Here is a 13550-nt window from a genome sequence, read left to right on the forward strand (position 1 = left end):
TTACTTCGTAGATTTGTTTATGTACCTTCCTTACAGATCATTTATCTAATATAAGCAGTGTTGACAACAGTGAATTCTCTTACATAATAGCACACATTCATCACTCAGATGTCTATTTCATGTTGTGATATGCTCATCTGCAATACTTTTAGAATATTTTCCTGTCAGATGTAAATAGACATTTAAAATGAGCGTCTTTAAGATGTATATGGTTTATGTAAATCCACTTTCAAGACGTAAATGTGTGCTTACTGGAGCTCCCCTGATAGCTATACATAATAAAACGTGTTTTTACAGCAAAATCACCTGCAGAATGGGCGTGGCCAACGGCTATAATTGAGCCCATTGTCCGCCTGGGACTTCAGATTTACTCTCCTTCAGCGAATCACCACTTCGCTGATCTCCGGATAAGGAGCCTTTTCGCTGCCGTCGAAAAGCCTTCAGCGGAACAAGACACCTGCCTTGCAGTTCTGAGGGCGCTGGCATTCCTGGTTTTTCAACTGGACGCCGCCTTTAGCCGCTGTTCTGCTGTACCATCCGTCGCGCAATATATCCTTTTAACGCTATAGTGTGTTCGCCGTTGTGTCACACTTTTTCTAAAAGAGCAAATTTGAGGCGTTGTTGCAAATGCCTCGAATCGGCGGAGACCGTCACATCCTCTGCACTTCTTGTCTGGGCCGTTACCACGTGGAAGCTGCACTCGCTAAGGGCGAGATGGATTTCCCTACCCTGCGGGCTCGACTGACTGATTTTGCTGATGATGACCCCGCTTCCCGCTCTCTCTCCCTTTGCTTGAGCCACGCAAAACTGCGGCACGCACAAAGGATGTCAGAGCGGACAGTCACAAGCAATGTGCAGTGCCCCGTGGCTAGCTCTCTTTACGTTCAAGAAAGCTACCCCGCCCTCGCGCCCCATTCGCACGTCACGCAGAGCCCTCTCCAGCTCTCTACATGACCTACTATTACTGGGCAGCTAATATTAGAGCGTGGTTGTATTGGTTGAGAAGGGACACTTCTGTGCCAAGCTGAGTGACTTTGGAGAGGGCTTCAATTACATCCAGCTCTCCTACAGCATTGCTCTGCTCTCGGTTACCCTTTAAACAATCAATTTCAACATACTTTTCGAACCCAGTTGTTGTCCACACAGTTGAGATTTGGAATCAATGTAGACGGTCTTTTGGTTTTACCGGGTTATTGTTCGCTGCCCCTGTGTCAAATAACCACATGTTTATCCCTTCGGTAACTGATGAGGCTTTTAATAGCTGGGCTTTGAATGGACTACATTCACTTTATAGTCTGTACATTGATAATAAGTTTGCCTCATTTGAACAACTGGTAGAGAAATTTAATATTAAAAAATCACAGTTTTTTAGATATTTGCAATTGAGAAACTTTGTTATGGCTAATTCTGATTGTTTTCCTCAGTGTCCCGCTAAGTCCCTTGTGGATAAGATATTTGACTGTAGGACAGCCACTAAACAGGTCTTGAGCAGGATTTACACACTGCTCAGTTCATACCATGAGACCAGTCTGGACATTCTAAAACACAAGTGGGAATCTGACTTGGATGAAGACATATCGGACGCGGTCTGGCAAAAGGTCATACAGAACATTCACTCGTCTTCAGTGTGTCTAAGACATGCTGTTATTCAGTTTAAAGTGGTACACCATCTGCATTGGTCCAAAGACAAACTGTCCAAGATAAAGTTGGACTTGGATCCTGCATGTGATCGTTGCAAACAAACCCCTGCTACACTTCTTCACATGTTTTGGACTTGTTCAAAACTTCATGGATATTGGTTATCTATCTTTGATGCATTTTCCAAAATATGTGGAAAAACTGTGCACCCATGCCCCTTGACTGCATTATTTGGGGTGATCAAGGTGGATGCTTCTTTTAACAAGTACCAGGTGAACATGATCGCTTTTTGCTCTTTGCTAGCTAGAAGACTTATTCTGTGTAGGTGGAAGGATTCATACCCACCGACATATGGTCACTGGATTAGAGAGGTCATGTGTCATATACATTTGGAAAAGATTAGATATAGTGTAAAAGGGTCGGTTGAGAAGTTTTATAACATGTGGATGCCATTTATGTCTTATTTTGAAAGTGTGTCAGCTGACAATTTTGTATAACTGTTTACACAAACCTGTGTTAAGAATTGTATGATGTTATCTAGAGGCCTGACTACTGTTTACATCTCTTATTGATCCAGTATGGGGTGGGGTGGGGGGAGGGGGGCTCTTTGTTGAATGTGAAAGTAAAAAAAAAACAATAAAAAGACTTTGTTCAAAAAAAAGTAGCGCGTGTGCCTGCTGTACAACATGCACCCCTACACACAAACACTGCCAACACTGTGTTAACTCTCCCCCCCAGCCAGCGTGGGAGAGACAATAAACGTAGATTGTGTGCCCACTGTAAAGTACGCACCTCTACACATAAAAACTGTTCCTATATCAGTTTTCCCTCTAGCTCACGCTGGTGACGTTAACCCCTAGCTATAAGGGCCAAGGCCTGGGAGGCTTTCCCCGGTATATCAGAATGGGGTGTTGAACATAATAAAACGAGGCTACTCGCTACAGTTTGCTCGCAGACCACCGCGCTTTTCAGCCGTGGTCAAAACGAGAATGAGAAAGGACGTTGCACACGTTCTTCGCACTGAGGTGCTCAAACTGTTGGAAAAGGGAGCTGTCGAAGCAGTCCCCCCCTCACAAAGCGAGTCAGGCTTTTACAGCCGCTACTTCACCGTTCTGGAGAAGGATGGCGGCCTCCGGCCCATCCTAGATCTCAGACACCTGAAAAAGTGCTGATGAAGCGCCCATTCATAATGCTGACAACCAAACAAATCCTTGTGCAAATACGCCCGGGGGATTGGTTTTTCTCAGTGGATCTGAAAGATGCTTTTTTTTTCCATATCCAAATATCGCCTCATCACAGGCCATTTCTGAGATTCGCCTTGAGGGACAGGCTTACCAGCACACAGTACTACCGTTCGGCCTATCGCTGGCACCTCGTACATTACGAAGTGTATGGATGCGGCACTTACTCCCCTGAGACAGCGGGGAGTTCGAGTACTAAACTACCTTGAAGATTGGCTGGTTATAGCTCAATTGCACAGTTGATAACTCACAGATCCTGGCTTCTCAGCCATCTAGAATGCCTGGGTTTCATTCTGTATAGCTATTTCCAAGAGCACACTATCTCCCAGCCAGAATATTTATTTTCTGGGTATAGTGATAGACTTTATACAAATGAAGGCACGCCTCTCATCAGAGCGCACGCTCTCCATTCGACGCCTAGCAGCATCTTTAGACCGCGCCCCCCTCAGAAGATTCCAGAGGATGTTGGGTCTCATGGCCTAAGCATCAGCAGTACTCCAGCTTTGACTACTGCACATGCATCCTCTCCAGCACTGGCTAAAACCCTGTGTCCCAACTCACGCATGGCGATCTGGCCACTTACTAATCAGAGCGAGTCACGGCTGCATTTACAACACAGAGCCGTAGTTAACTGACAAGCTGAGCCATATCGCATTAATTATCGCGGACGTATCGTTTTATTAAGCGAGTCATTGAGTCGTTCATTCAAACGATTCGTTCAAACGGCCGATTCATCAAGAATGAGACAGATGTTTGTGAATGGGTCATTGAATCTTTGACTCAAAACACTGAATCATTCAAAACACGATTGAGTGTTGCTGTGAGATGCGCTATGCTGTGATCTTTGTTTGGATTCATCGGATCTATTTTCGCTGCTAAAATAGACCAAAACAGTCATTATTTCGTCTAAAATGTAAGTGACTTAATATTATTAACTTGTTTGTTGAACTGTCATATGAAATCAGTGTCACATTTTCAATCATGAGGTGATGGTAAATTAAGTGATGGTCAATTGTCAGCTCTCTTGGTCGTCAGGTCGTGTGATTGTATGTTGCTGAACTGTATTCAAATGTTATAAATATAAAAACACCCAATTTTGAAATTTAACTGCAGTATGTCAGTTTAGTTTATTTGTGTGTGCTGCGCTCATAGACTTTAGAAAGCGGCGCTCATTTGTTTGATTTCTCCTCGAGAAGCTGCGCAAGCCTCAAAAGTTTAAGGTCCTTGCACCCTGACTGAGTCCGAAACTGTCGTATTCGTTTTTTCATATTCGTCATTTGGTGGCTCTCAATTGTCAAAAACACCCCTCAAAATATTTGCTACGGATGCGAAAAATGCAGAAAATCGAACCTTTCCGAATTAATTTTTATGACGGAAGGAAATTTCAGAGGCTGCAAACGTATAAAACGTGAGGTCGTATTTAGTTTTATATATATATATATATATATATATATATATATAGGCTACAGTTAAAGCTTTCCTTTAGTTTTTGTGAAATGCTCACACGCACGCAGCCACGCACACACAAACATGTTTAAATACATTTGTTGTTAATAAATAAATAATAAATTGTTGTAACAGCAATATCTCCAAGTTTTGTTTTTCACTGTAAAAATGTCATGATTTGCCAATGCAAAGAGAGTACCGCCACCTTTTTCCCCCACTTCAAGCACTGATTATAACACAAACAAATCATCGTCCTGGCGACTTTTTTTTTGTTTGTCAAAAGTGACAAATCCAGCGACTTTTACTGGTGTTTTTGGAGACTTTTGTGGTGTTTGGAGACTCAAAAGCACGAATCACTCTGCAATTTACTGTGCTCAACGAGGCAGGATTCTCAAAAATGACTGCACTCAAAACGAAATACCGCAATCGTGCACAAATCGAGGATGATTTGAGGCTATGTTTATCAAACATTGAGCCAAGAATTGAGGACCTTTGCAAGGCAAAGCAGGCTCAGGTCTCACATTAACATCACCTACCTGCAAGCTTCTGTAAAAAATGCAGATGATGCCTACTATTAGGCCTAGTAATAATAACAATAATAAAGCATAAATTAATATCAGAGGTCTGGTGCCAATTCCCAATTATAGCAATAGCCTAGTAATGATAATAGGCCTACCTATTGCTACTGATAATAATAATAATAATAATGTGGGCCTAAAAATAATAGCCTAGGGCTACCGTAAAACTTCAAATAATAGCCGAGTCCCAAATAGACGCCTGTCTCTTTTAAACGCCCGGTGTGACGACAGGTTTGGGTAAATAAACGCCGGTCTCAAATAGAGGCCTGGTCTGTTTTTTTGTTTCGGTTTGTATTTAATCTTCTAAAACCCGTCAGATCGTCTGTTTAAGCCAGTTCTATGGTGCAGATTGCGCACGCAAGAGAGCCGTGCGCAATCTGGGCGGGAGCTGTTAGTGCAAGCAAGGCGGAGAGGGAGAAGTGGACGGGAGCGACGAGGAGGAATTCGCCAATGAACTTGTAGTTGAGGTGTATCGGGGTGAAGATGATAGTAATGAATGTTTTTTTTATGCTGCCAATAATCTCGCACACAAGACGAGAAGCGCCACGCTGCGTCAATGACAACTCGAGGTATTATGATATTATCTATTCATTCAGTTAACGGACGCTCTGAGGTAAAGTGTTCAGACTGCAGACTTAGCAACAATTGTATTTAATTGTACAGTACAATCATTACATAGTAAAGTGTACAGACATTATATTAACTCCATAATGTCCTTAAACATAAAAATATTGCTGGCCATAAACTGAGCAAGTGCGCGACCGGTGTGTGATAATGTTACCTCGAGTTGTCCTAGACGTGACACGACGCAATATAATGTAATTCTTACATTAACTGATTTGTTAAACACATTCTAATTATAAATAAAACGTAATATAATGTGGTAAACTCTTACTGTCATGCTTTCTGTCTGTCCACCTAAATTATATGGATATGCTACACTCAATGAACAACATCAACACTAAATTAAAGGCCTGTCTCTTATAGACGCCTGTCTCAAATACAAGCCGGTGCAGTTTGGCGATTTGGGAAAATAAAAGCCCGGGCTATTATTTGAAGTTTTACGGTATCTATCTATAGTGGGGCACTGGGGCCCAAACTGCAATGAACCAGCTTTGGGGGGGCCCAGCTTGCAAAAGGTTGAGAACCCCTGGTGTAAGAAATAAATAAACATAACATTTTCCACACATATACAGACAGACTGAAGCACATCTCCATAGATTATGCAGCTGACACTCAGACCCTAAAGTTATAGGCACGTTGTGACCTTCCAGGTCTCAGATCTGCATTGCTGGGCGCCAGCATGTCTCGAACAACAACTCAGTCAATCTCCAACAATGCCAGTGGTTCCTTAACCTGTAAGCAAGAAGACTAACACACACACCGACACACAGCTTTTCCAAGGTTGGATTTGGCCAGGCTCTAACTATAAACAGGAGAGTCCTCTCAAAACATCAATATATTGTGTTCTTTCTCTCAAGGAGAGATACACTTTAGTCTAACTGGAAAGTAAGGCTTTAACAAAGAAATGGTCCCTTAAACTATAGACTTCAATGACCCCTATGTAGCAACAATGGGTTGTACATTAATATTAATATTAGCTCAAATGATCTATAGGAAATTTTAATAATTAATCATGAATATGATTAATATTTTTGTATGTTACAGTTAAATTAATTTATCGCAGCTGAACTAGATTGATATATGAATGATTACCATAACGGGTTATGGTTCGTTATTAATACATCAAATAGTCTTATTTCAGCTCGAAGTAATGGGATAACTTTAATGGAATTAATTTAGTTATCAAACAATCTGTTTGTCCAGCAAACATTGAACGTAAGATTAACTTAATTCTCAAGGAAAATTATCCTTCTTACAAACAAACGAGAAAGAGTATCTTTTCCAGGCCTTGAAAAGACAACTTTCTATGTTTGTAAAATTAGCTTACTTAAATCGTACCAAGATAAAGCATATAGCTAAGATCGAACATTTCAGGGACTAAGTAACATGGGCAATTAAAACAGAGTCAGTCAAGGACATATGGAATTTAATAATTAGACTAATACTACATCGAAACTACGAGTATACACAGAGTAAATACATATTTACAACAGAAACATACGGATGAAAACATTACAAGACCAAACGGATAACAGATGAGAGAGGGAGAGGATGAAAGGGAGAAAGTGAAACTAAAGTTCAGGATGAGAGAGATCACCGAGATGATCTCTGCATGGCAAAATCACAGGCAATGTAACCTTTTGAGAGACAGCAAGGAATCAAATCACATTAAAAGTTCAATAAACTTATCTTGCAAAATGGTTCTCTTTGTTGCTGAAGAACGCAGAGTTCATGCGTGTGTCCTAAGACCAGCGTGCGTGTGTTTCTTTAAGAAAGCAGGGCTCGCGCTCTCGTGTCTTCTGGTGAGCGCGGTAGCGGGGTTTTCGAAAGAGTCTTTCTCTTTGAGTTGAAGTTGTCTGCTGCGTTTGCTTCGTGGAGTCCGAAGACGAAAATAAAGAAAAGACTTAAAGAAATTGAAAACGCTCCCAACAGGGAGCCATAGGTCTTCTCGCTGACGAGGCGGGTTCGTGAAAGTGCTCGAACAAAACAAGACGAAAGGAAATACAGAGCAGAACTGAGCGGAACGCGGAGTGTAACCGCTTTTCTAGGGCACAGGAATTTCACTCCTCCCTGGGCTTGAGCCAATTGGAACGCGAAATTCCAGGCGGGAGAAAAGTTCTTTGTCTCACTATGAGTTTGATTTGCATGTTTTATGGCAGTCTTAGGATCATGCCATTTCTACGTTAAACAATTATAACTGCAGTAAAATGCATTTTATCATAATTTGGTATCCATTTCTTTCCTACGGGTATATGGAGGTTCAATTCAAGACCAAATTTGGTATGTTTAAAAGCTACGGCCTAGAAGTACCTTCTTACTCTGTAAGATAAGTATTAAAAGTTCGATTAACAAACTGGGAATAAGACTAACCTAAAATGTGATGTGCATTTACAAGTGGGAATGAAAATTGGACTTTTAAAAAGACCACATGACATATACCTATGAATTCGCAACAGTGTGCACCTCTGAAACATTATTCCTTTAAGGTTTACAAGAATACAAAAACATATCACAGAGAAGAACAATCGTGGAAAAGAGAAATTACATTCAGGTTTGCATATTTCTTCAATGGTTATACATATAAAATATCTAGGATGAACACGTTAATTCTGCTCTCCTGCCAGAATCTCAGTGAGATTCCTTGCTGCTGACATTCCGTTAGGACCATAAAATTTTATGGTCTGGGGGGAGTTAGGGTACAAATATAGTGTATCATCCTTAAAATACCCACTTAGAATTCAAAACTACACACTAGGGAATCACACTATAGAATAACACAAAACTAATCAACATGCATAATGGAATTGTATATCAAAAAGAATATCTCTAAGTTCTAAGTTAAATTCAAAGGATGTTTGTGTGTGTGTGGGGGTGTGATGTCACGTAGCAGGAAAAGGTTTTGTTATCTCTCTGTGGTCCAGAGAGGGGAAGGGGGTTTGGAATGTCTCTGAGGTGCAATTAGTGTCGTAAAAGTCCATTTGTCGCCGACTAGCTGGAGCCGAAGCATGATTTGCACTCACGAGTTCAAAGTGCACCAGCTTTTGTATTCAGGAAGAAATGTTTTTAGCAACACAGAGTATTTGAATTTGTTAATTCAAACCAACGACGAATGATTCGATAGCCAATGTTGTTACACCTATATGTTTTAACATGTTGAAGACCTTTCTCAAACACAAAACAAGTCTCTATTTCATTTCTGGAAGCTGGGCTAAATAAGCAAGCACTGTTACTGCATTCAGATATCAAATACAGACATTAAATAATACATGAAAAGAGCATTTTAGTAATCACACAGGTAACTTCTATAACAAAGTAAAAGTTATCACTGTGAAGCAGCTTTGATACTATCTGTAAAAGCTCTATATAAATAAAGGTCACTTAACTTGACTTGATATGAATCTAAATTTCCTAATAATTACATTCATAACAATAAAGTAATTAGTTTGCTAGCATCTTACTGTTTAGTTTATAAAGAGAAACAGACAAAACTTAAAATCTTCTTCAAATGTTTTAGATGGCAGAAACACAAATAGCGGCAAATCCGAAGAAAAACATTCAGATTTTGATTTTATTATTTGATTTATATTTATATTGATTTAAACTGTGTAAAGAGAACTGCTCACCTCAGAAGACTAGACACTGAGGACACTTCTCATTTCTTATTTGTGAATCCTCGTTTCCTTCTCTCGTGTCTCAGCTCCACCCCTGTAGAATGCGAGGGAAGGATGCAAGGATATAAATTGAGGACGGAGAAATCAAAGAAAATCTTTTTGTATATTGGAATATTCTTGATCACTCGAGCGTCACTTCAGCGCTTCATCAGCTGCGCTCAAAGGATCTGCTCTTGTGTTGTTAAAGTTTGGTTATTTAAGAAATGTATCAATAATAATAATAAAGCAAGATGCCCTGTTGAAATATGTGTGATATATAGTTTATTTAAACTGCAAAGGTAAAGCATAAATATAAATGATTGTGACAGATGTGAAGGGGGAGGAGAATTTATACGTGCGTCAGGTTTCTGGCCAAGAAAGACTTCCACATAGGAGACACCTGTGCATCCTCGCTCATAACTCCTCATTCCTCGCGGTGCAATTACAGGATTGAGATGTCCTTCAAGATGGCTGAATTCGATCGGTTTCCGGGTCACATGCTGGAGGATGGAGGAGTGAGGAAACGAGGAAACATCCATTTGAGTATTGAGACGCACCCTGACTGAAGGAAGAGTGCGCTAGTGATGACGTCATCGCCGTGAGACGAAATCAACTCAGATTATCAAAAATGTGCAAAACATCAATAAAACCCAAAATATGGGTATTTCATTGATTTTATATGCAACAAATAACGTATTTATGCATTTATATATTTATATGTATATATATATGTATATATATATATATATATATATATATATATATATATATATATAATACCTTGCGAAGCAAAAACAAAAAAGTAAAAGTAATATTAACAAATTTATTTTTATTGACTAACAAAATGGCATGTGATGAACTTTACACAATGTGACAAAATTAGATTGAAGATATTTATTACTTATTATTTTATAATAAGTAATAAGTTTTTTACTTATTACTTAACAGTATTATTGTGTCACGTTTAGTGAGGATGTTTAGTGCGGCATCAGACTATAAAGTGTTGGATCTGAAGATGATCTACTTGCTGTGATTGTTTTTTGTGTGACTGTGTAGAGAAGATGAATGAGCGAAGCTCTTCCCACATGCAGTGCAGTGATACGGTTTCTCTCCAGTGTGGATCCTCTCGTGTGATTTCAGATGTCCTGACTGATTGAATCTCTTGTCGCAGTGTGAACACTTGTAAGGTTTCTCTCCAGTGTGGATCCTCTGGTGCAGTTTTAAATGTTCAGCGCTAATATAAGTCTTCTCACACTCAAAGCACATATGATTTCTTACACCAGTGTGTATTTTCTGATGTGCTTTTAAACTCTGCAGACGTGAAAAACTCTTTCCACACAAAGAACATGAATGTGGTTTCTCCTGTGAATGAACTGTCATGTGGATCTTCAGGTTTGAAGCCCTCAAAAATGTTTTACCACATTGATCACATTCGTGCAGTTTCTCTCCAGTGTGGATGATCATGTGAGACTTAAGGTGTCCTTGTTGTTTAAAATCTTGTCCACACTGATCACATGTGAACGGTTTCTCTCCAGTGTGGATCCTCATGTGAACCTTGAGATTCTGTTTGTGTGTGAAACTCTTTCCACACTGATCACATGTGAACGGTTTCTCTCCAGTGTGGATCCTCAAGTGAACCTTGAGATTCTGTTTGCATGTGAAACTCTTTCCACACTGATGGCAAGTGAAACATTTCTTGTCTTTTCTTTTCAGTAAAGAAATACTTTCAGTTTTAGCTCCAGTTTTGACATGATGTTCCTCCTCCTCTTCACTCTCCTCATTCTCCAGCATCACGTCTGAAATGACAGTAAAAAAAAGTTATATTTTAAATAATCATCAAAAAATCAGAGAGAATTGTGGCATCTGCAGTCAGGAGACGTCATAAGTGTTCCTGCTGGAAGGGCTGCACGATATATCGTTTTAGCATCAATATCGCAATAGCCACAGTAAAGAATATGAAAATAATAGGCCTAATTAAAAGCGAACAAAGGAAGAAACATTTATAATCCCCTTCGGAAATGGGTGAGACGCGAGTGAAGATATGGGAAAAGAAAAAAGAGATTCCATGCAGGGATGAGTCACGATTTTTGAATATTCGATTAGTTGATTTAATTATAGAATATCTAATATGTTGTTGAAGCAGTGTGGTGACGCGTTCATGTAACCAGAGGGTGACGCTGCCAATAATGCACATAACAGCTGTCACAAAGAACCGGCAAGGGTAATGATTATGAATGTGTCAAATATAGCAAGGAGACATTTGAATTGTTTATTAATAAAGTGTTTTTTTTGTGTGTCGGTGTCGGCTGCAAAGATGAAGTTGACGATGCTGACTCGTCATCTTCGCAGTGAACGCGCCTATAAATGCACACTTCATACGGAATTCATAAGCATAGTCGGTTTATTTTCGTTTTGAATTGTTTTGTTTAAAAGTAGAGAATTCAAGCTTTCTATTTGGAGTAACTAATGGAATATTTTTGAATTCGCTGATAATCGGGTGACCAGATCGCAAACCAGAATTCAAAGCCGACAAAGTTTAAATTTATGGGCTCACGCACAACTCTCTCATTCGTCATGAATTCAAAACTTTTCCATGGCTGCGATATAATATTTAATTGCTAACCTATTATTTATGTTTGTAAACAAAGCTTTGTGTGTCATAATATTTAAGGGATACTTCACCTCTGGAAAGATGAATGTGTATTTAAAATAGGTCATTTATGTAGAAGAAATGTGAAGAAATTTTTGAATTTGGAGCTTTCTAGACTGAGAAAAGCCAGAAAATGTATTTTTGGCTTATGTGGATGAAAGACAACAACTCCCAGAATGCACTTGCTTCGCTGCCCTAGGAGGCCACTCCCAAGCCACGCCTACCGGTAAGAGAGCGCAGTTGAAAACAAACAACAAGGCTAGGCTACTTGAGACTCCGTGATGAGTTTGCCAGGGATTTCGAGATCAACCAAAATGTCCGGGATTCGGCTTTTGCGTTCTACAGTCGCCATTCATCATGTTTACTGTGGCGAGCAGGACGAGGCTGACGGCCGCGGGAGAACGGCGCGAGGCCGGTGGCGTCATTACTGAGACGCGCCGGTCTCGCATCTCTCACGGAGGAGCGGGAATTTTCTTAGCAATGGTAAAACGCACATCAACCGATCACTTGTTTAGCGTTCATGTAAACATTACATTCAGATTCACCAATCGGAATGAATTCAGTTAGACTAAAACAAAAGGTGTGCATGTAAACAATGAATAGCGACTGTAGAAAGCAAAAGCCGAATCCCGGACATTTTGAACGATCTCGCCCGCCGGACAAGTCCGGAAAAAAGAGGATGGTAACCCCTACTACTCAGCTTTCTCCTACTACTCAGCTTTCTCCTACTACTCAGCTTTCTTCACAGAACAAAAGCCTGCTAGCTTAGCTTCCAAAGAAAGACGGCTGACACTGTGTGTACATTCTGTGAGTGAGATCCCTCTATGGGCGGGCTGAAAACATGCGGAACAGCTCCTCCTACTGGCTGTAGTCTTCAGCCTCTGGCCAGAAAATCCTCCGATGACACAAAATGACGATTTTTGCGTCATCGGAGGATTTTTTCCAGACAAAAAATACATAAATCTCTTGTCTCAGGGGGATATGAGGGTGGAAAGCACGATAATTCGAAAATACTACAGGTTTTCTACTAATACAAAGCTTAATGCTAAATCCTGAAGTATCCCTTTAATGTAAAACAGCATTCACATACAAACATTTTTTTTGGCGAACCACTGCCGGTACTACACAGCCACCGCGTGGTGTGGTTGTCAAGTTTACCGGCACAGCCCTATACGCAGCACGTTTGAGCTTCTGCAAGAACCAATGAGGTTCATTCTCATGTTACAGGATTTAAATTTTAGGGTGAACTAAGGCTGAATCCCAATTCTCTGTCTTACCCCTTCCCCTTAGATTTGCATGTTCACGTGAGAGTAAGGGCTATCCCAATTCTCATTTTGATCTAGGGGTAGGGTTAAGGGGAAGGGGTAGATACCCCTTAAAACCAAGAAATTTCGCGAGCTTACTTGAAACCAAGGGGTACCCAGAATGCACTGCGCAACCGGCAACAATGGCGGGTATACCATCAAGAGAGTCCCATAAATGTAAGTATTTTCGGCTTAAATGATTGATTGAAAAATTATAACAGTCTTGTTTTGTGTTCTACACGGTCATGTACATATATATTTGCAACCAAGTTGTTAATTGAAATGTTTTTAAACGTTTTTAAAAATCGCTAGTCTGCTACGCTAGGCTATGCTAACGATACATTGCTGGTTTGCACAATCAGTCCCGCATTTCTCAGACTAGCCTTGAATGGACTCCATGCATGTCTACAGTTTTAACT

General features: G+C 40.2%; 1 protein-coding gene across 1 annotated transcript; it reads right to left on the minus strand.

Moving 5' to 3' along the window:
* Positions 1 to 10197: 10197 nt before the first annotated feature.
* LOC311085951 (uncharacterized protein) lies at positions 10198 to 10968 on the minus strand (the record flags this gene model as incomplete). The annotated part of the gene is made up of 1 exon (XM_084118570.1): positions 10198 to 10968. The coding sequence occupies one exon, from the start codon at positions 10966 to 10968 to the stop codon at positions 10198 to 10200; it is 771 nt and encodes a 256-aa protein (XP_083974696.1).
* Positions 10969 to 13550: the final 2582 nt, after the last annotated feature.

The sequence above is a fragment of the Abramis brama genome, assembly GCF_963993115.1.
Source record: "Abramis brama genome assembly, chromosome: 6".
Taxonomy (NCBI): Eukaryota; Metazoa; Chordata; class Actinopteri; order Cypriniformes; family Leuciscidae; genus Abramis; species Abramis brama.